The following is a 21,803-nucleotide window of genomic DNA, read 5'->3' on the forward strand; positions in this document are numbered from 1 at the left end:
ACGCAGGCTTCTCTATAGTTGTGACATGCGAGTTTTCTCTTCTCTAGTTGTGGCGTGGGCTCCAGAGCACATAGGCTCTGTAGTTTGCAGAACGCAGGCTCTTTAGTAGAGGTGGGTGAGCTCAGTAGTTGTGGCGCGCAGGCTTAGTTGCCCTGTGACATGTAGGATCTTAGTTCCCCGACCAAGGATCGAACTCACGTCCCCTGCATTGGAAGGCAGATTCTTTACCACTGGACCACCAGGGAAGTCCCACCAGTCGTATTTTAAATTTGAATCAATTTTTACTCCTTTTTCTGCCACTGTCCCCACATACACTCAACCACCGATCTGTTCTAATTATTCTTTTTTATTATGACTCATACTCCTTTTCCATTCCATATCCACCAATGTAATGATTTTTGGCAATGATATCTCTCCCACCCAGTTTGTCTTGTATGCTATTGCAAACAGCCCTTCCTCTGAAACACTGAATTGATAATGTTACTTCTCAGTCAAAAAAATCATGCATCTTTATTGTCTAAATAGAGTTCAGCTTCTCAGATTGCAATTTAATATCCTCTATAATCTGACCCAATCTACTTTTCCAGATTTATTTCCCAGCATTTTCCCTGACACAACTTCTCTCTCTCTCTCTTTTTACATTCAATAAAATTTATTAAATGTCTATCCTAGACTGGGTACTGTATACGTTTCTTGATAGTGGAGTCATTTTTTTTCTTTTTTTTCCTCCAGTTTTATTGAGATATAATCAACATATAACATTGTATAAGTTTTAGATATACAACATAATGATATGTATATATTGTAAAATGATCACCAAAAAAAATTAACATCCATCACCTCACATAGTTACAGATTTTTCTTTCCGTTTTTATGAGAACTTCTGTGTTCTTCTTTCTTAGTCACTTTCCAATAAACAGTACAGTATCATTAACTATAATCACCCTGCTATACATTATATCCCCAGAACATATTTATCTTATAACTGCAAGTCTGTACCCGTCCATATCCACCCAGTTCTCCCACCCTTCCAGTCTCCACCTCTGGCAGCCACAAATCTGATCTCCATTTCTGTGAGTTTGTTTTTTTTAGATTCCACATGTAAGTTAGATCATACAGTATTTGTCTTTCTCTGATTTATTTCACTTAGCATACTGCCTTCAGGGTCCATCCATGTTGTCTGAAATGGCAGGATTGCCTTCTGTTTTATGGCTGAATGGTATTCCACTGGGTATATATATATATATACATATATGTATATATATACGTATATATATATACCACATATTCTTTATTCATTCATCCATCTGTGGACACTTAGATTGTGTCCATGTCTTGGCTACTGTAAATAATGATGCAATGAACTACTCTTTTTTTTACCTGAAATCCCTAAAACTATCATTTAAGTAAGATCTTCTCAGCCTTTTCTTTTTAATGTGCCTTGGTAAACTAAAATCAAGCTCATAGCAGTCATTTTGCATGTTTCCCCATCTCTGAAACGTGGATAGGGACTTCCCTGGTGGTGCAGTAGTTAAGACTCTGCGCTCTCAGTGCAGGGGGCCCAGGTTTGATCCCTCATCCAGGAACTAGATCCCACATGCATGATGCAACTAAGAGTTCACATGCCACAACTAAGGAGCCAGTGAGCCGCAACTAAGGAGCCTGCCTGCTGCAACTAAGGAGCCTACGTGCCACAACTAAGAAGCTGGTGAGCCGCAAATAAGGAGCCCACCTGCCACAACTAAGACCCAATGCAGCCAAATAAATAAATATAAAATGTGAATATGGGAACTTACTTCACAAGCTTGTTGTAAGAGTAGGAAAATGTATGTAAAGACCATGGCACATAGTAAATGCTAACTTTTTACATTTATGAAGCACATGTAGGGAGAAGATGGTTAATACTTCCCGTAAATAGGGCTTTTTCTACTCCATATTGGCTAGGCTTGTGTCACCATCTCCCACTGTGTAGTGAATGTCCCTTATGACTCAAGTCCAATAGGAATAGAAAGCCTGTGAGAAGGGCCCTCTTGGTCTCAATTCCTCTTGGTCATTTGCTTACACATACAAAGTTGTTCTTTTTCATTCACAATGATGCTGTTGCGCAGTATTTGAAAAGCACTGATCCAGGAAAGTTGTTTTCATATTTTGGTGCATTAGGGTAAACGTCAGCAGGAGGAGTTCCAACTACCCATCTTCCCTTCAAGTACAGTAACTGCACTCTTACTCATATTGTATATTGGGTTTCTCTGTAAGATTTTGTTTCAAAAAAGTATTCCATTGTAAAAAGAAAGAAAAAAAAATCCTACCAAAGCCCAAATAAAGAACATACATGGATATTTTATTTGAACATGGATTATAGAAAAGTTTTTTTTACAAACTATTAATGGAAATCTGTTGGACACATTTTCTTGTGGTAAATTTTCTTCAGAGGCATTTTAGTGAGAAAGTAGAATAAGAATTACTTATGAAAGTATTAAGATTTTGAAAGAATTGTTTTTGTTATTTATAAAATTATATTCTTTATTATTATACTACTTTTATTCTTTATTACAATTTAAAAACTCATTTTTCCTCCAATTTCTCCCAAGGGATAATGGGATTACAATGGGCAAAACACCTTGGGAATGCAGTCAAGGTTACAATTAATGATTTGAATGAAAACTCTGTGACGTTGATTCAGGAGAACTGCCATTTAAACAAACTGAAAGTGGTAGTGGACTGTAAGGAAAAGGAAGAGAGTGATGATATTCCTGAAGGAGAGGAAAACTTTGGTAATATTAAGGTGACCAAAATGGATGCCAATGTACTGATGCATTTGAGATCTTTTGATTTCATGTAAGTGAAAAAAATTGTGTCACTTGCTAAACTGACTTGGATTTGGCGGGAGACGGGGTAGGAAGGGGGCCATTAAAAATTAACATAATTTGTCACTGTTTGTTTATTTAAATTAATAAAGTTTTTTGGCATTGGCCTAAGGAAAGCAGTAAGAACATTTTCTAGCATTTGAAATAAAATGCCTGGACATGACAATTTCCTCTAAGCCTGATTTACTTTTACAGGTGTAACCTATCATATGATCATTTTATTGCTTACTTTAAAAACATAATTATATATTTAAAATAGATTTATGAAGTCCTTTTGAATCCATGGAATTTTGTCATTAGAAATAATGACAATGGTATTATTTTGGATACTAGTATGATTTTAAATATGTCTGTATTCTTTGTGATTTTAGACACCTAGACCCTTTTGGAACATCTGTGAACTATCTTGATTCTGCATTCAGAAATATAAGAAACCTTGGCATAGTGTCAGTGACTTCTACAGATATCAGTTCTTTATATGCCAAGGCACAACATGTTGCCCGGCGTCACTACGGCTGTAACATTGTCCGAACTGAATATTACAAGGAGCTAGCAGCCAGAATTGTTGTAGCTGCAGTGGCAAGGTACGAAATGGCCAACAGTGTACCTTGTCTGGGTATATGATAAAACGAAATAATATTACAAGAAGTGTTTATTTCATTCTTCAAAATATGCACGAAATACAAATTCCGTATTCCATATATGTAATCTTGATTTGTTTGGTAATCTTAAGTTAGAATTTGATTTGAAAGCTTGTGCCTAAAATAGTTTACTCTTCAATTTAAAATGTTATTAAAATAATTAAAGTACTAAGAAAGGAAATATTGAAAGTTAATTTCAAATCAGTTTATTGCAACAATGTAGGGGACAGCACCATGAAAAGGGAAAGCAAAGCCTGTTTTTAGATTTAGAAACAATCATTTTTTGTCCATTTCATCTTTTATTTATGTAGTTTAAAAAAATGATGGCTTATAAACTTGATTCAAATCAATACATACAAAGTTTAAGTTAGTTTAGAACTGTAGAGGGAAAACTAAGTACATAAATGGTGTATCAAGTAGAATTTAATCCAAAAGTATATAAAAGTAATAATGGCAAGGACTTTGCTTATTCATTTTTCACTGACTGTTCAGTTCCTGCATGTAGTTAGTACTCAATAAACATCTATTGTTTAGAGGAAGCTTTTATAGAAAAAAGTAGATAAAAAGAAAGAAAGATGGTTGTGATGACAAGAAACAAAGTGACACTGAAAACCAGAGAATATTGAGAAGATTTCATAAGGGAAAATGTGTAGTTACTAAAATCCTGCCAAGCATCCTATATATCCTGTGTTTCAATTTGTGTAGAAGTTATAGTAATGATCTTTTAAAATCACTGCTACTAAGAATTGAATTTTGCTTATTTTCCCATAACCCATCCATAGTTTAGTGTCCAAGTTAGTATTGTCAGTATAATGCCAAACAAAGGAAAATGATAAGCTCCCAAAATAACTTTAATAAATTTTTCCAGAGCTGCAGCCCGATGTAACAAAGGCATAGAAGTACTGTTTGCAGTGGCTCTGGAACATTTTGTATTGGTGGTTGTGAGAGTTTTGAGGGGGCCTACTTCTGCAGATGAAACAGCCAAGAAGATTCAGTACCTAATCCATTGTCAGTGGTGTGAAGAGAGAATTTTTCAGAAGGATGGTAATATGGTAGAAGGTAAATTCAAGTTTCTTTTGACTGTATATTCGGTTTAATTTATCTATAAGCCTCCAATGAATAAGCCTTTATCACATCCCTAATTATACATATTGTTGTCCTTTGATTTTAAAGATTACAGTGCTAACTTTATTTCCTATACTGGATTTCCTTTCATCAACAGACAAGACATTCGTGTGAGTTCATTAAAATCATTTACTCATCATAATTTATGCTCTTTAGCCCTGCCCTCTGTTGAAACATCTAGAAATAACTTAGTTTCCAGTGTCACTAATTTTAGGAACATTAAGTCAGATTACCTCTTTATCTAGGATGTTTCAAATCATTAATTCTATAAAAATAATTTTCATGTTTCTGACTGAATATAAAAGCCATCAGTTATAAAATTCATTCAGTAAACATTTATTGAGCCTCTACTATATGCCAGGCCTGGGGAATCAAGGAAAAAGATGTGGCTTGTGCCCTCATCAAGCTGTTTCTATTTTGCTTTTCTGGGACATAGAGTTGCCCATTGTTTTCTGTTAGGTTCTTGGCATTTTTTAAATATGGATTTTTAAGAACTCCTTTATATACTAGAGTTTAACCCTTGTGATATGATACGATAGTTGCAGATATTTTTTCTCATTTTGTCACTTGTGTTTGCATCTTTTTTTTTTTTACCTTTTCATGCAGAAATTTTTCATTGTTGCTGTTGTTAAGTTAATCAAACTTTTAATGTACTCTGGATTTTGTCTGTAGTTGGAAAGAGCTTTCCTATCCTGTATTATTCAAGGAAGGTTATGTTTCATTGAATAGTTCACGTCTTCACTGATTTGAGACTACCATATTTATCTTATACTAAAATCCCACATGTATTTGAGTTTGTTTCTGGATTTTCTATTCCAGTGGTTGGATGTTCATACACCTCTATCCCACTGTTTTGATTACAGAAGACTTTTAGTGTTGTTTAATATCTGTTAAGACAATCCCTTCTCATAGCTCTATTTTCAGTGTTCTGACATTGGATCCTTTGTTTTGACTTAACAAAAAATAAATAAATAAACCAGTTGGTGGTTTATCTTGATCACATTAAGGAGGATAGAGATATTGTTACAGTTCTGAAGCTTCCTAAGAACCCAGTATGCTCTTCTTTTGTCCAAGAGTTAATACTTTTGCTACAGTGTTAATTGATAGTAGGAATGGAGGGCATCCTGTCATGTTCCTTGTTTTAGTTCCTTCTGGTGCTTTCTGATTCATACTTGAGTCTGAGATACCTATCATTTATCATGTTGAGAAAGTAACCTTCATTTACAATTTTACTATGTTTTATCACGATGTTGAATTTTGTCACATGTTTTTTCAGCATCTGTGGAGGTGATTATATGGTATTTCTCCTTAGATCTATTAATTTGATTGATTGTAATAAAATTTTCCAATATCAAATCGTTCTGACTTTCTAGAATAAACTACTCTGTCAGGAAGTATTCTTTTATTATGGATTCTGTTTACTAACTTTTTAAAGGAGTTCTGTTTCAATATCATAAATAAGATGGTATATAGTTTACCTTTTTAGAATAATTTTGGTTGGGCTTTAGAATTAGTTTAAATTCCCTTCAAAAAGAATTTGGAACTTTTACATTTTTTTCAATGCTTGGGAACAGTTTAGCTAGCATCAGAATTATTTGTTCACTAAAGGGTTAATAGTATTCACTCAGCTTTTCTAATTTATTTGCATAGAGTTGAGCCAAGTGTTGTCTAATGATTCTCATTTCTTTGGTTTCTATGGTTATATTCTCCTTATTTTTTTAAAGTTTTAGTATTTGTCCTTTCTGCCCTTTTCTCTTAACTATATTAGATACTGACTTATCTAGTCTGTTGTTTATTTTCTTAACGTTTACTTTTGTAGTAGCAAATATGTGTATGTTTCTGTAATTTGGATTTATCGGTTTTAAGTAATATACTTTGGCTTTTTGCTAACATAAATGAGGTAATAGCCTGCCATTTTCCATTTTCCCTTCCTAATTTTTGTCCATTATACCATTTTTATGTTATATGTAACATTTATATTCTATTTTGCCAGTATAATCCACACATTAAATATATTCAGTGCTCATCATCAGTGTTCTTGCCATAATTTCTTGAATTATGTGTTGGTTGGCTAAATTTAACTTTCTGAGTTTAGTCAAGAGGGTTCATGGGGAAAATACTCTTTGATTTCTTGCATGTTTAAAGCTCCCTGTTTATAGCTTTATACTTAAATAGTTTAGAGTTTGAGTGCCTTGTCAAAATTCTTTTATTGTCTTCTATTACTGAATATTATTGTAACTTTTCCTTCTTTTATATGACATAATTATTTTGCCTGGCTTCCCAAAGGAATATTTACTTTTGAAATACTACGTTCTAACCTTAATTTTAGGATTTTTCCTAATCATGGCATCCCCTTTCATCATGTAGCTTCAAATATCCTTTCAAGAAAGCTTTCTTAAATATTTTTTAATTCTAAAATTTGTCTTACATTGTACTATTATGCGTGTGCTCTCTTCAACCTGTCTTCTTTAACTATCATTTTATCTAAAAATATTCATATATATTTATAATTGTTGTATCATCTTTGGCTCTTTTGTCATTATGAAATGTCTGTCTTTATCCCTGATATTTATCTGAAAGCCTATAGTCTGATATTAATACAAATACCACTCTCATAGTTACTATTTGCATAATATATTTTTTATCCTTTTAGTTTTAATCTGTAAGTGTCTTATTAGATCTTGCTTTTTTTATCCAATCTGATTGTTTCTGCCTTTTGATGAGTGTTTAGACCATTCATATTGAATGTAGTTATTAAAATGTCTGGCTTTTCAGCACTTTTACTATTTGTTTTATATGTATCTCATGTCTTCTGTGTTCCTCCTTTGCTGCCTTCATAGTGTTAAATATTTTTTTACTGTGTCATTTAAATTAATTCCTCTGTTGGTTTCTTAGCTATGTTTTTTCCAGTTATCTTCTTAATGGTTTCTCCAGGGATTATAATATATACCTTTAACTTATCTTGATCTACCTCAGGTTAATACTGACTTAAGACTGGCAAAATGTGGCAGCTTTGCTCTAATATAATTCTATTTTTCTCTCACCTCCTGTGCTATTTTTGTCATATGTTAATTACATCTACAGACCCAATCCAATAATATAGTATTATTTTTTAAATCTTATGAGTTTAAAAGAAAATTAAGAAAAGAGACACACACACATATCTTTCATTGTTACCCACATAATTACCTTTCCAGTACTCTTTATTCCTTCCTTTGGATTCAAATTACTCTGTAAAATTTCCTTTCAACCTGAAGAACCCCCTTTAGTATTTCTTATAGGGTGAGTCTGCTACAACAAATTCTCCTAGTTTTTGTTTACCTGAGAATGTCTTTATTTCACCTTCTTTTTTGAAGGATAGTTTTGCTGGATGTAGAATTATTGGTTGATAGTTCTTTTTTTTCCTCTCAGCACTTCAACTATGTCATTCCAGTGCCTTCTGGCCTCTATTATTTCTGATTAAAAGTCAGCCATTAATTGGGTTTTTTTTGTTTTTAATTAATTTATTTATTTATCTATGGCTGCACTGGGTCTTCGTTGCTGTGCGTGGGCTTTCTCTAGTTTCAGCGAGCGGGGTTTACTCTTCGTTGTAGTGTGCGGGCTTCTCATTGCGGTGGCTTCTCTTGTTGCGGAGCACGGGCTCTAGTAGTTGTGGTACGTGGGCTTCAGTAGTTGTGACTCGTGGGCTCTAGAGCGCAGGCTCAGTAGTTGTGGCGCACGGGCTTAGTTGTTCCGCGGCATGTGGGATCTTCCCAGACCAGGGCTCAAACCCGTGTCCCCTGCTTTGACAGGCGGATTCTTAACCACTGCACCACCAGGGAAGTCCCCATTAATTGTATTGTTGTTCCCTCATACTTGATAAGTTATTTTTCTCTTACTGCTTTCAAGATTTTCTGTGTAGCTTTCAGCAGTTTGATTATGATGTGTCTGAGTGAGTCTCTCTGTGTTTATCCTACTTGGAATTCAGAGCTTCTTAGGGCCCTAGATAATTGTTTTTTATCAAGGTTGGGGCACTATCTTGCTTCTCCAACCTAAACCTTTATCACTTCAAACTGAAGACAAATATCTTCTGTAATTACTAATCATGGATTAGAGGAGTTATATAATCGTAAGCTGCTTCAAGTAGTTTCTAACCAATCCCTTTAACAGTTGTCCTAGAGCTACTCTAGTGCCATTCATCCTTGCTTTTTGGTTCATATAGCCCCTAGGCTATTTCTGCCTTTAATAGCTATTCTCCCCAGTGTGGTTTTCGTCCAGTAGTATGATCTCACAGCTTGTAGGCTTTCAGAAAGCACTGAATGATTTGGGATGTGTGATGGCTCATCTTATTTTCCAGCACTATTTAGGAATTTTTCATAAAAATATATTTTCTATCATTTCTAGAGATTTGGAATAAGAAGAGAAGACAGGTTTAAATGCTCAGTCCACCATCCTAATCTTGGTTTCAATGCAACATAATCAGAGGAGTTACAGAATCCACTCTGGCTTTTTAAAATATAGATTTCATAAATATCTTTGATGAAACTTTGGAAAGTTTTGGTCCTCCTGGATAATTGGTTTAGTGCCCTATGGTTTCTTTTCTGTTTTTTCCTATTTCAGTTTTCCTTTATGTAAGAAATAACAGACCTCTTCAGTGTTTAAAAGGGTATCAGTAATGTGAGTTTCCCTCAATAAAAAAGAATCTCAGTGTTTTTTACCTCATACCCCGGTGTTACTGACAGTGTTCCTGCCCTTAAAATTATGAATCAATTCTTTCTTACATGGAGTTTATTATCCTTTCATATCTCACCATGTGTGTTTTACAGTATCGACAAGTAACTAAACTCAAATACACTATTCAGATTTGATCCTGAATCCATAAAAACCTAACATCTTTCCCTCTCCATCAGAAGTGCTTCATGTTGCTGTATAATTTTGGACTGTTACTACAGTGGTTTTTCTTTTTTTTAATATTTTTTAATTGACATATAGTTGATTTACAGTGTTATGTTTATTTTTGCTGTACAGCGAAGTGACTCAGTTATACACACATATACATTCTTTTTTATATTCTTTTCCATTATGGTTTATCCCACGGGATTGGATATAGTTCCCTGTGCTATACAGTAGGACCTTGTTGTTTATCCATTCTAAATGTAATAGTTTGCAACTACTAATGCCAAACTCCCAATCCATCCCTCCCCCTCCCCCTAATTAAACATTTTAAAGGATTTTTTACTTAATAAATTGCTATAAAGCAATATGATTTGTTGTCTGCATTTTGTTTGTAATCATACAGGACTTGCAGAGTGTAAATGATTATGTCTTTCAAAAAAGTCAGGTCACTTAGAATTTTTTATGTTTATCAATTTGTAATACATAATTTAAAAAGTCAAATAGTTCCATAAGTCTTATTAATAAAATAATGATATCTGCCCCACTCCCTAAAGTCAACAGCTAAAACCTCATAGCTGTTTCTTCTAATATTTAAAGTCTTTAATGTTTAGTGTCTTCCCTATTTCTAAGTAGCATGCTTATACTGCCTGTAACTTCCTTGCATGGAAGAAGAGTATTCAGCATCTCAAGCCAGCCCAGTCACATGCATGTAGTTCTCCTCTCCAGTGTTGGCTTAATCAATATTCAGTGTTTATATTTTTATAAATATAAAAATATTGTTCACAAGTCATATTGGTTATGTATTACTGTGTAACAAATTACTCCAAAACTTAGTGGCTTGAAACAACTTTTTATTATCTCATAGTTTCTCTGAGTCAAGAATCTGGGTATGGTTCAGTTGGGTCCAGTAGCTGAGGGTCTCTCACAAGGACACAGTCAAGGTGTTGGCCAGGGCTGCAATCATCAAGGCCTGACTGAGGAAGGATCTGCTTACAAGCTCATTCACATGGTTACTGCTTGTCATGCAGTCCGCTTCATACTCACAGCATAGCAGCTCACTTCGTTGGAAGGATTAAGCAAGAACCAGAGAGAGAAAGGAAAAGAAGGAAAGAGAAAAAGAGAGAATATTGCCATATTCTAGTCACTAGAAATGAGTCTCTAGATCCAGTGATCTCACATTCAAGAGGAAGGGATTATAGAAGGGTATGAATGCCAGAGACAGGAATCATTGCTGCCTATCTATCTTAGAAGGGTGCTACAACACAGATGAACCAGTTAATATGCTGTAATAACATTTCTTTTTTTATACAACTCTTTGCTTACTCTGGAATTAATTACTATGTATTTGTCACCTTTTGTGTATATATACTTTTCATAATCCATAATCCAATTTCAGTGTTCCTGTGATTTTGGTTAAGAACATCAAGTAATCTTTGGGTTTCATTTCATTCCCCTGGAGACAGTCCTCCTGCTCTAGTTTGGGTTGTTTTCTAGGTCTTCTGAGAGCTGTTGCCCTAGGGCTTCCTTTTAGACCATCATACTGGAAATTTTCTTTGGCTTTCTCCTTCTGAAGAATTTCCTATATCTTAAATCTTATGTATTTTCCACTTTTCCTTCTTTACTTTCGCCTTTTGAAACTACACTTTTTCCCATAGCTTCCTGAGAAGGATTGCATGGCCAAGTATAGAAGCCTAGGTTGGAAATCGTTTTTCCTCAGAATGTTTAAGATATTATTCCATTGTCTCTTAGCCTCCAATACTGACAAGTCTGCTATTGTTATTATATATATGGTCCTTTGTGTTTTTGTCTCCGAGTGCTCCTAAAATATCTCTTCTTAACCCAGTATTCTAAAATAACTTCATTTTGTGTGTGAATTCATCTTTTTAAATTCAATGTGCTGGACAATCTGTGAGCCCTTAAACTTGAGTTCTTCAGTTCTGGTAAATTTTTTTCTATTATTTCTTTGATAATTTTCTTCTCTCAAAATATCTCTTCTGTCTTCCTGGAACTCATTTCAGTTATATGATGGATCTTCTAGATTAATTCTCTAATTTTTTTGTATCTCTACTATTAATTTATTTGGCATTTAGTTCTACTTTATAGATTTCCTTGAGTTTTATTTTCCAACTTTCCTGCTTAAATTTGTCATACTTGGTTTATTTCCAAGAGTTATTTCATATTTTTTCATTGCCCCCTTTTTAGTAGTATCCTATTCTTGTTTCAGAGATGTAAAATCTAATCTTACCTCTCTAAGACTATTGATTATAGTTGGGTATATTTTATATTTTAGGGAAGGATAGGATTTTTGTTTTGCTTATTTTTGTATTGTTGCCATTATTTTGTTTTAGTTCTCTTTCCTATTTCTCTCTTGTAATTTTGTTCTCTGTTGTAGTATATCTCAAATGTCCAGTGGTCTTTAGTTTTCCATGCTGAAAAGTTATGTGGAAGTACTTGCGGCAGGGCTTATAAACAGATAGACTTTACTGTAATGAGAACGCAGTCTGCCTTTTCACTACAAGAACCCCCAAATGCCAGTCAGTCAGTCAGTAAGTGTGTGTGTGTCTGTGTGTGTATCTCTTTTCTCTTGGATTGGTAAGTATTTCTACAGAGGAATCTTGCAGTCTTCTATCAGCTTTCTAGGAACCATGTTGAAGAAGGAGACTGAAAGGTCTTAACATTTGTACAGACTTTTACTTAGTCCCTTTTCATATGTCTCCTCACTCTTAACTGTGACTAATGTCCCTGGTCCCAGATTCTCTGCGGTTGAGCCTCACCCAAGATTAACTTCCTCTTTTGGGATGGGGAAGATGCAGAAGCCTAACTGTTGGTATTAGAGAAGATCCACAAGTCTTAAAATTTTAAACGAGGCCTTTTTTTGTGTGGTACCACCCTATTCCCATCTTCAGAGACCATCAATACCTTCAATTCTCAAGCCTTTCCAGGTCCCCCACACCAGTGGGCTTGCTGTTTATTGGTAGCCCTTCTACCCATTTCAGGCTTAGGCTTTAGCTTTCTCTGACCTGCTAAATCCCCTTGTGTATGTCCTTCCCACTTCTAAAATTTTATTGACATTTCTCATCATCTTTTGTCATCTCCTTTACCATTTTATTTATCTTTGGGGTTTGAATTTTATTCCTTTGTTCTCATTTTAATAATGCTTTAAGAAACAGCAGAGATAAAGTATGTGTTCAGTCCATTGCATTTAAATAAAAGTCTCTAAATATGTTTGAATTCCTTATCTGGAATTACCTTCATAGCCTGTTTTACCAGTGACATAGAAATACTAGTTTTCTTTTTTTACCCCTTCATTTTTTGCTACTGGTAACTTGAAATGATAGCCCTGATCCCTCAAGATGCTGATGCTAACCAGGCACTGAGAAATCTTAGGTGAGGGGCTTGAAAAAAGATATAGATTTATATGATGGGAGCATTTTGCAAAATGCATCAGGAAACAAACTGACTAATACAAATTTATGTCTGTGCTGTCGGCGGTAAGTTGGTGTGACTGACAGAACCGTAACTGTAAATCGCCCTAATTTCAGTAACCCTGCCTGTAGTATTTGTAGTTTAGTTATTTAATGGTTTCAGGGAGAACTTCTTGAATATATTAATATAATAACTGAGGAACATCATTCTCAACAAAGCTAAGGTCAATGATAACCACACCTTCTTTTAAGGCTGAAAGGTAGACCTAGGAATGAACAGTGAAGGAAGCCTTTAAGTAAATATAAGATTTTACAACTGTGCATTTTGCCATTTAATTGCATTGAATGACAGAGTGATATCAGATAGCAATAGGTTATAGACCCATGTCCCTACCACCATAATCCTGGGTTCTGGATATATCTAGGACCCACTGATCAGATCAGGCCATTCCAAGAAAGTGAATGATCAACCCAGGAATGGCCTGCGGGAACTCAGAGAGAGTCTGATTTAAAATGACTATTCTGGGTCTGAAGTGAACTGAAAAAGTCCATGGTAGAATATCACCCTTTTTTGGAAACTAAGAATAGCTCTCGTACCTCCCCAGTCACCTTGTGATTACATCAGGCCCCTCATTGCTCTTTAAACTGAATTAGTTTCTTCTAGCCTAGATTTTTGGGGCTGAATATGCATCGAGCCTAGGGAATAGAGTAATTCATTTTCTTCCCAGTTACGGAAGAGTTAACTTATAAGAAATGTCTTTATTTTGATGGGATGTTAGTTACCAGGCTATATACATTTGTTAAAGCTCACCAACCTTTTCACATAAAATGTATACATTTTACTGCGTGTAAATTATATCCCAATCAGTTGATTTTAAAATATGGATATCTTGTGGAATTTACAAGACTTGCTCCTACTTAAATTATTTCAGGTAGTATACTGACTAAAAGCTATGCCTCTAATAAGTCGTTTGATGTGGATTTCTACATCTTTCTTAAGCTTTAATCCTCTGATCTATACAACTGAGATCTTAACAGTACCTACTTCAGAGAGTTGTAAGGATTAAATTTTTTTAATGCATATAAAATACTTAGCACAATACCTGGCACATAGTAGATCCTCAGTATATTGTAGCTGCAAATTATTGTTAATATAATACTTACTACTGTTTACATTGTCAATTCCCCTTTGACTTCTCTTTTTATTATCTTTTCACAGAAAACCCATATAGACAGCTACCCTGTAACTGTCATGGAAGCATGCCTGGAAAGACAGCAATAGAACTTGGACCTCTATGGTATGTGCCTAAGCATAATATATTCAAAACTGATATATGTATTGATTGTTTACTTTTGATTATGTGTGGTAAAAGACAAGCAAATTAAGGTTCAATTTTTTTTTAAGTATAGGAAAATAATTATGATTCTTTTCCCCCTATGAACCTGAGGTGTTTTGTTTTCACATTTTTCTACATCATTATTCTTCCAAGTTCGTGACAGGGCTAAGATGCAGTAGGATCAAAGAGAAGCCTAGCTGATCTGCAAATAATTTATTTCTGCATAGTAAGAATGAGGCTTTTTTCAGGTAATAACTATAGAACTAGGGTGTGATTGTAAAGTGTCACTTTTATAGACCAGTCAAGTAATATATTAATAAAAGATCTTTGAGGAATTTAAGTAAGAAGGGCATGTGAAAGTAAACGTCTGCTTTTGTGTTAGGTAAAGCTGTTTAGACAGGACACAGCTGCAGATATTCAATGTATGTGTGCTTTTGCATCCTTAGTAACTAGTTATTGTGTTTTTAATGCCTTAAAGTTGAATTGCTTTTACTCAGACACCTTCCCATAAGCGTCTGTTACTAGATATTCTTGTAGAAATTTGAGATTCCTGACAGCATTGTGACAAGAATCACTGCAAACTTCAACCTCATTACTTTACCAGGCCAAGGTTTGGCCATCTACTAAGCCTAAAAATTAACCTAATAGTAAACATATTTGTGCTGATACCCATTATTTTATCTTCATTTCATGTAAATACTTGTAGATTAAGAATGACCTGGCCAGCCTTACCTTCTAGTACTCTCTTACTTATATCACACATTGATCCTCCTCACTGATCTTGGAACTAGGGAAATTAAGAACAACAGGTTGCTGGATCCAGAAAGATCTAGCCCAACTCCTCCCTCATTTTACAGATGAGAAAATTATGGCACAGTGTATTTAAGTGCTGGCTAAAACTGACCCCCTAAAATTTAGTTAGTAGCACAGGCAGAGCCAGAACTCAGGTTTTCTGACCTCCAAAACTGAGGTCTAAACTGTGACTTAAGATTTTCTCACTTAAAGCCATTGTTCATGTCTTTACACTCATCCAGGCTCTTACCCCTTCCCCACCTCCAGTTTAAATTATACGTCCTCTTTGAAGTTTCTCCTTAAGTGTTTAAACCCAAAATAATCTTTAAATTGTCTTTTAGTAAATCTTATATTGATCACTCATTTGACACTTAAAATCACGTATCCTTTCATAATTTGCTAACCTTAATAGCTTCTCTTCCTTGAGGATATACTTTGTACTAGGGATCGTAAGTGTACTACTATCTCATTTAACTCCCATAACCAGTCTGTCAGAGGTTTTATTTTCCATATTATGATGAGGAATGTGAGACTCAAAAGCAGTAGTTATTCAAGATTTCATAGCTAGTGAGTGGTGGAGCGAGGACAGGAATTCAAGTTTATCTGACTTGGAACTGATATTCTGTCCATTATACCTGTGACTCTCAAATTAAATGGGAAGCATATCAGACTCAGCCCTGAGCCATTTCTTAACTACATCACCACCTGCATATGTAATTCTCATGTATCTCACCCTGTCCCACCATGTATACACTGGAATTAAGGTTTACTATTACTGGAATATGCATTGTGAAAACCTCTGCCTTACACTATGTCCCTGTCTAGATTCTGTCTAGATTTATAAGCTTTCATAAGGTAAACACTGAATTTTATACTTTGGTATATCTTACACCTCTGTGTACCACAGGACTTAAACACCTTATGAGGGCTCAATAAATTCTTGTTGACATAATGTGAATAAAATATCCTTGACTAATCCCACTAGCTTAGAGAACTGACATGATAAAAGGTGTGGGCAAATTATCTTACTTGTTGTTAAATTATGAAGACTTTTTTTTTAAAGAAAACATTTCTCAAACCCAATTCTATGTTCTTTTTTCAGGTCAAGTTCCCTTTTCAATACTGGATTCCTCAAAAGAATGCTATTTGAATCTCTTCACCATGGTTTAGATGACATTCAGACCCTAATAAAGACATTAATCTTTGAGTCAGAGTGTACTCCTCAAAGTCAGTTTTCAGTTCATGCACCTTCAAATCTCAACAAGCAAGGTGACTAATTGAACACTAATTTACTAGCTTACAAATTGGTTATCAGAAATATTCCATCTTTTTATCTTTATTTGATGTTATAATCAAAAGCAGTATAATTATAAGTTGTGTGCTTTAAGTAAATCCTAATGAGTTTCATCATAATCCGGTTAACTTTTTTTTTTAATTGCATAGTTTTCTTCAGGTTTATATTAGGGGCATGAAATAAATAATGATTTTGTTAAGACAGATGTATTTTTTAAATTTTAGTAGATGAAAAGAACTAAAAGTCTGTTGTGATTTTATTACCCTACATCCGCTTTCTAGAGAGAATTCTGAGATCACTCAGAATAGTGTGGCCAAAAATTTTGTAATATCCATTAAGACATGGACACTAGCTTTACATTTATCACTCAGTAAAGCTAAGTTTTTTCTCCTTTGTTTTATCTGGCTATTGATATAAGGGTGGGCTTGTTAGACATCCTAGCATTGTCATGAGTCATTACAAGAAGCAGCTCTTATTAAAGGATTAAAAAATGAATTCTTGTAGCCTGTTTTGGTCACAGAATCTCATATTCATAAAAGCAGTGTGCACAGAATTAAGTAAGCTTTTATTTAAACTTCGAATTGTTGCTTACTGTTATTCTGTAAAATATTTTATCATTTCCATTTGTTTTTATTTAAGAAGAATATGGTGTATTTATTAAAACTACAGATGATACCACAACAGATAATTACATTGCACAAGGTATGTATGTATATGTGTGCGTATATATGTATGTATGTGTCTTTGCAAAAGGGCACATAGCAGAAGGATAATTGGAAGGGAAGAGATTGCTTTGGTAGCGTACTTCAAAATGCATTTTCATATTACACCAACAACAAAATTATAATCAACCTTGTTTATCTGGCATTTGCACAGTTCAAGGTTTCTATTAATGTGTACTTTGTTCACATCTCTAATATATGGTGATCCCCTTGCAAGAGCTATAAGATCTTAAAGAACCATATGAACCAAAATAAGATCAAATTATATTTGATAAAGGTTATAGAGTTAAGATTAAATTTTATTCTAATTCTTATAAACTTTCTCATCAACATATGATTTATAGGAATTCCATTGATTAACCAGAAGACCCCTATACTCTGGCCATAAGAATTTATTACGTGGCCTTACAATTTGGGGTGTGTGCATACTTTAAAATTTACTTATATTAGACACTGCAAATTCATATCAAAAGGATGTTAAGATTTATAATGTCAGTGCCTTAATGTCTAAAGTTTTAAAAAGACAATGTTAGATTCTAAATGTGTTTTGTATACAGGTAAAAAGAAAACACAGTGTTAAGACTGAAAGAACAGAGGACTATAATTACAAGCTATAATTTTGTATTAGTTGCTCAACATTTTAGTGTTGATCTTCAAAGACAAGAAAATTTCAACTCCTGCTAATAGCTTACAGTTTAGTAATTACTGCATACTCTTGCCAACAGTCATGTTCATTTGGCATCTTCAACTAATTAGCGAAGATTCAAATCACTTAAATGATTTATTCTCCTTAATTTCTCTGTTGGAGGAAGAAAAAGGCATTATGGTATACTCTGAAGCACATTAGATTTAAGAGCATCATTCTACTTCCTTGTGTCATTTGTTGTATAACCTCAGCCAGGTCCCCCACCTTCAAAAGAGTTGTCATAAAACCTTTTTAGAATAAGGTAAAACATAAGTTTTAAAAATATTTTAAATCTCTGAGCCTTTCTCATGTATAAATTAAGGGAATTAGACTAATCTCTTTAGGTTCTTTTATAGCTCTGAAATTATATGATTATTCTAAACTAGTATATCAACATACAGAATCTTCCATGATAGAAAATATCAGGCAAAAAAAATCCATGTACTGCTGATGATAGTAATTATTAAGGTTTGATATCGGATTTTTAGTCTCAGATTTTCCTAAATCTTCTTAGATTTAATGTGAGAGTATAATCAAGTTTTAATTATTTGATTTAATGGGGGAGTCATGAGGCAACAGTTCAACAATAATTTATATTTATCTTTGCAGTTTATCATTTTCATGCATCAAATTTTGCTTCTGAATACTTTTGCTTAAGTGAATGTTAGTTTTCATAAAAATTTAAAAATTGGCCATAACATCCTTGTAGAAATAATTAATTGAGTTGAACATTCAGAAAAAATCTCATAGTAACTTGGATATCTCAATTGTCTTCCTTTTGTGATTTTTGGAAGGATACATTGCTAGAAACTTAACTTGCTAGCTGCCTTTCACTTAAAATGTAAAGGCTAAGTACTGTGGTAAGAAGTAGGCAATGAGATCATACATTATACCTTTTTAAATTCCTGTATCCAAGCCCTTGAGACTGATTTTGTGTTGGTTTTGTTTTGTGTTCATTGAAGACCTACTGTATATCAAATACAGTTGACGCTTGGAACAACCCCAGGGTTAATCCATGTGTAACTTAGAGTCAGCCCTTCATCCACAGATTCAACCAACCATGGACAATGTAGTACTGTGGTTTTTACTATTAAAAAATATCCATGTTGAAGTGGACCCACACAATTCAAACCTGCATTGTTCAACTGTATTGGCATTCAGTAGAGAATACAAGTATAGAAATAAAGGACATTATTCCTAGGAACTTAGATTAGAATATAATTTGGGAAGAAAGGATTTATACACATAAAAGACCTAAATATGTGAAACAGGGAAAACAAAAAAATGACAGAACTTAAACTCTGAGTAGTGTAGTGTGGGATGGCTGGCCCAGAATTCATAAATGGCTTTCTACAGAAGGTGGAAATAGACTTGAGGCTTAAAATTGAAGAAGGTAGAAAAGAAGTTCTGATTCAGCAAACAGTTAAATATTAAAATTACATGGGTGAAGGATAGTGAAAGTATCAAGAATATATATTCTTCTTACAATAAAAGCTGTCTAGAATTAAGATTAGATAGGTTGAAATGGTGTGTGTCAGAGGATTTATACTCGAAGACAGTATGTAGTTATAAAAGTATTTGGCTGTAATTTTTAAGAGAATGCTAACTTTCTGTGTTTATATATGTATGTTTCAGGGAAGAGAAGAAGTAACGAAACCACCACAAATTTAGCCAAGAGGCAAAAGACTGATGTGAATACTGAACATCCTCCCTTTTATTACAACATCCATAGACACAGCATTAAAGGAATGAATATGCCAAAGTAAGACAGTCAGTGAATGACAGTGTATATATTTAATATTTTAATGACATTGTGATTTAAATAAAAGTACAAGAACCTCATTTTTTTCCTTTCCTTGTTCCAGGTTAAAAAAGTTTTTGTGCTGTCTTTCTCAAGCAGGCTTTCGAGTCAGCCGAACTCATTTTGACCCGATGGGTGTCCGTACAGATGCACCTCTAATACAGTTTAAATCTATCCTTTTAAAGTACAGCACCCCCACCTACACTGGAGGACAGTCAGAGGGCCACGTCCAACCAGCGTCCGAAGATACAGTAGCTGACACGGTTGAAATGTCAGTGAATGACAAAGCAGAAGCAAGTGGCTGCAGAAGATGGTAAATATAAAAGAAGTTTGTTCCCAGATGTCTGTGTTGATGGCCTAATAGTTCTCTATATCAACTGTAGTGCTTTTTCTATTCTTTCAATTCAGTTGTGTAAAAATAAAAAAAAACAGTGCTGTTTTCATTCAGAAAATTAGCAGTTTCTAACTTAGCTGATTTGGGAGCTATGCTTTCCAAGTTTTTCTTATTTTAAAGAAAACTTAAAATTTTAATGAAAACATTTCACGTGAAGGCCAAGTTTGTGACTGAGATCACCCTACTGTTTAATACTCAGAAATTTTTCACATGCAAAGTGTTTGGAATTTTATTTATGTTATGGAAGGCATCCTTTACTATACTTAATCACATCTCTACTTAAACTGATTCATGATATTTATGTTTTTCTGTTTGTAGTGTATAAGATGAAGCCAGAGCCTTTTATTAAAATGACCCTAAATAGAATAGGAGGAACAATGTCCTTTCAGGTCACTAATATATTTTTTCACAAATACAAGCTAAAATATATTCCCAATTTCAAGAAATCATATCTCTACCCACACTGATCTTTCATTACTAGCTTTTGAGAAATTAAATAATTGCCTGAGATAGAAATACATTTTCTTATAAGTTTAAGGTCTACATGACTAAACTTCAGAGTAAGATTTTGTTAAAGTAAATTGAGACCACTGTTATTATATAGTGATTGTTCACAGACACTAAATTCTGAAGAGAGATTTTGTTATGAATTAAATAAACTGGGTGATCTCAAGTGCCTCAGTTAATGCACGTACAATATTCATTTGCTTGGTTGTCTACCTCTCAGGAGTAAAACTTGTCACCTTATGACTTTCTGAAGTGAGGATTTTCTTGTTTTTTGGGGGGTGGTTTGGCTTTTTTGTTGTTTTGCTTGTTTTTTGGTGTGTGTATGTGCTAATTTTTTGTACAAGTAGCTCAGGCTAACATGACATGAAAATTAGTTGGAAAAAAATCTCATTTCCATTAATAAATATTGTTCTTGCTTCATTTGAATGTAAGACTTTGGATAAAAAGATATACCAAAAATTTAGATTTTTGTCTCAAGGATTTAATACATATTTACCTTGTTAGAGGAAGTAACTTTTTACAAGCAGTAAGCTTGACAATTAAGGGAGAGTAACAACTGAAAGGTTTAAATACACCATGTAAGCACTCCCATGACATATATAGAAATTCAGGTAGTCTAGGTTGCATCAACATAGAATATTAACTTAGAGGAAATAAAAGAAAATCTCTTTGTGTTATTACAGCATAGTCCTAGAAGGTTGCTTTTTCTTGTCTCCAATTAATAGAATTTTAGTAAAATAAAGGAACAGGTGAAGTGCAAATTAGTCTCTATAATGACCATTAAAAAAACCTTTATTATTCCTGCCAGTTAAAATTATAACTCACAAAAGAACACAAAAAGAAATAAAAAGTTATTACTATTTTTTGTATACTTAAGAAAAATTACTATAAATCCGTAAGACAAACCAGCACATGGACCATCTGATTATTTACAATATATGTGTATGGGGAGAGGAATCGAGGTGAAGGAGGAGGAGGATGTGGAACTCACCTCCCCCTACAAACACTTCAAAAATACATCTACACGTGGAACAATTCTCACTGAAAACTGGAAACTGTCATAAAGACTCCTGTACAACCAAGGCTGTAAGAAAGATTCACACAGAAACAGGTAAGAAGGGAAAACAAGCAATCAGGTTGGGACCTGTGACCCTGGGAGGGGACTTAGAGGAAAAGGGAGATTACATGGGCAAAGGCCCTCCCTGCAGGGTGAGGGGTTCAAGCCACATATTGGATGCCTCAGCCCTGGGGTCCAACAAAGGGAAGATGAGCCCCCTTGGCTGGTTGGAGGGCCAGTGAGACTAACAGGTGGGCTGTGGGAAGGCTGCTGTCCACTCA

General features: G+C 34.3%; 1 protein-coding gene across 6 annotated transcripts in view; it reads left to right on the top strand.

Annotated features, from left to right (window-relative positions):
* TRMT1L (tRNA methyltransferase 1L) overlaps positions 1-20,891 on the top strand; it is a 36,126-nt gene extending 15,235 nt beyond the window's left edge. For 3 of the 6 annotated variants that reach the window (XM_027083020.1, XM_027083016.1, XM_027083019.1), the window contains 8 exons: positions 2,592-2,838; positions 3,239-3,451; positions 4,377-4,567; positions 14,153-14,231; positions 16,165-16,331; positions 16,996-17,058; positions 19,399-19,525; positions 19,629-20,891. In XM_027083020.1, coding sequence (XP_026938821.1) covers positions 2,592-2,838; positions 3,239-3,451; positions 4,377-4,567; positions 14,153-14,231; positions 16,165-16,331; positions 16,996-17,058; positions 19,399-19,525; positions 19,629-19,881 — 1,340 coding nt within the window. In that variant the 3' untranslated portion in view covers positions 19,882-20,891. Of the gene's footprint in view, positions 1-2,591; positions 2,839-3,238; positions 3,452-4,376; positions 4,568-4,681; positions 4,744-14,152; positions 14,232-16,164; positions 16,332-16,995; positions 17,059-19,398; positions 19,526-19,628 lie in introns of those variants that run through there. The other 3 variants (XM_027083021.1, XM_027083017.1, XM_027083022.1) reach the window with 3 other exon arrangements.
* Positions 20,892-21,803: the final 912 nt, after the last annotated feature.

This window comes from Aethalodelphis obliquidens, unplaced genomic scaffold, assembly GCF_003676395.1.
Source record: "Aethalodelphis obliquidens isolate GAN/ISIS:26980383/991018 unplaced genomic scaffold, ASM367639v1 scaffold48, whole genome shotgun sequence".
In the NCBI taxonomy this organism is placed as follows: Eukaryota; Metazoa; Chordata; class Mammalia; order Artiodactyla; family Delphinidae; genus Aethalodelphis; species Aethalodelphis obliquidens.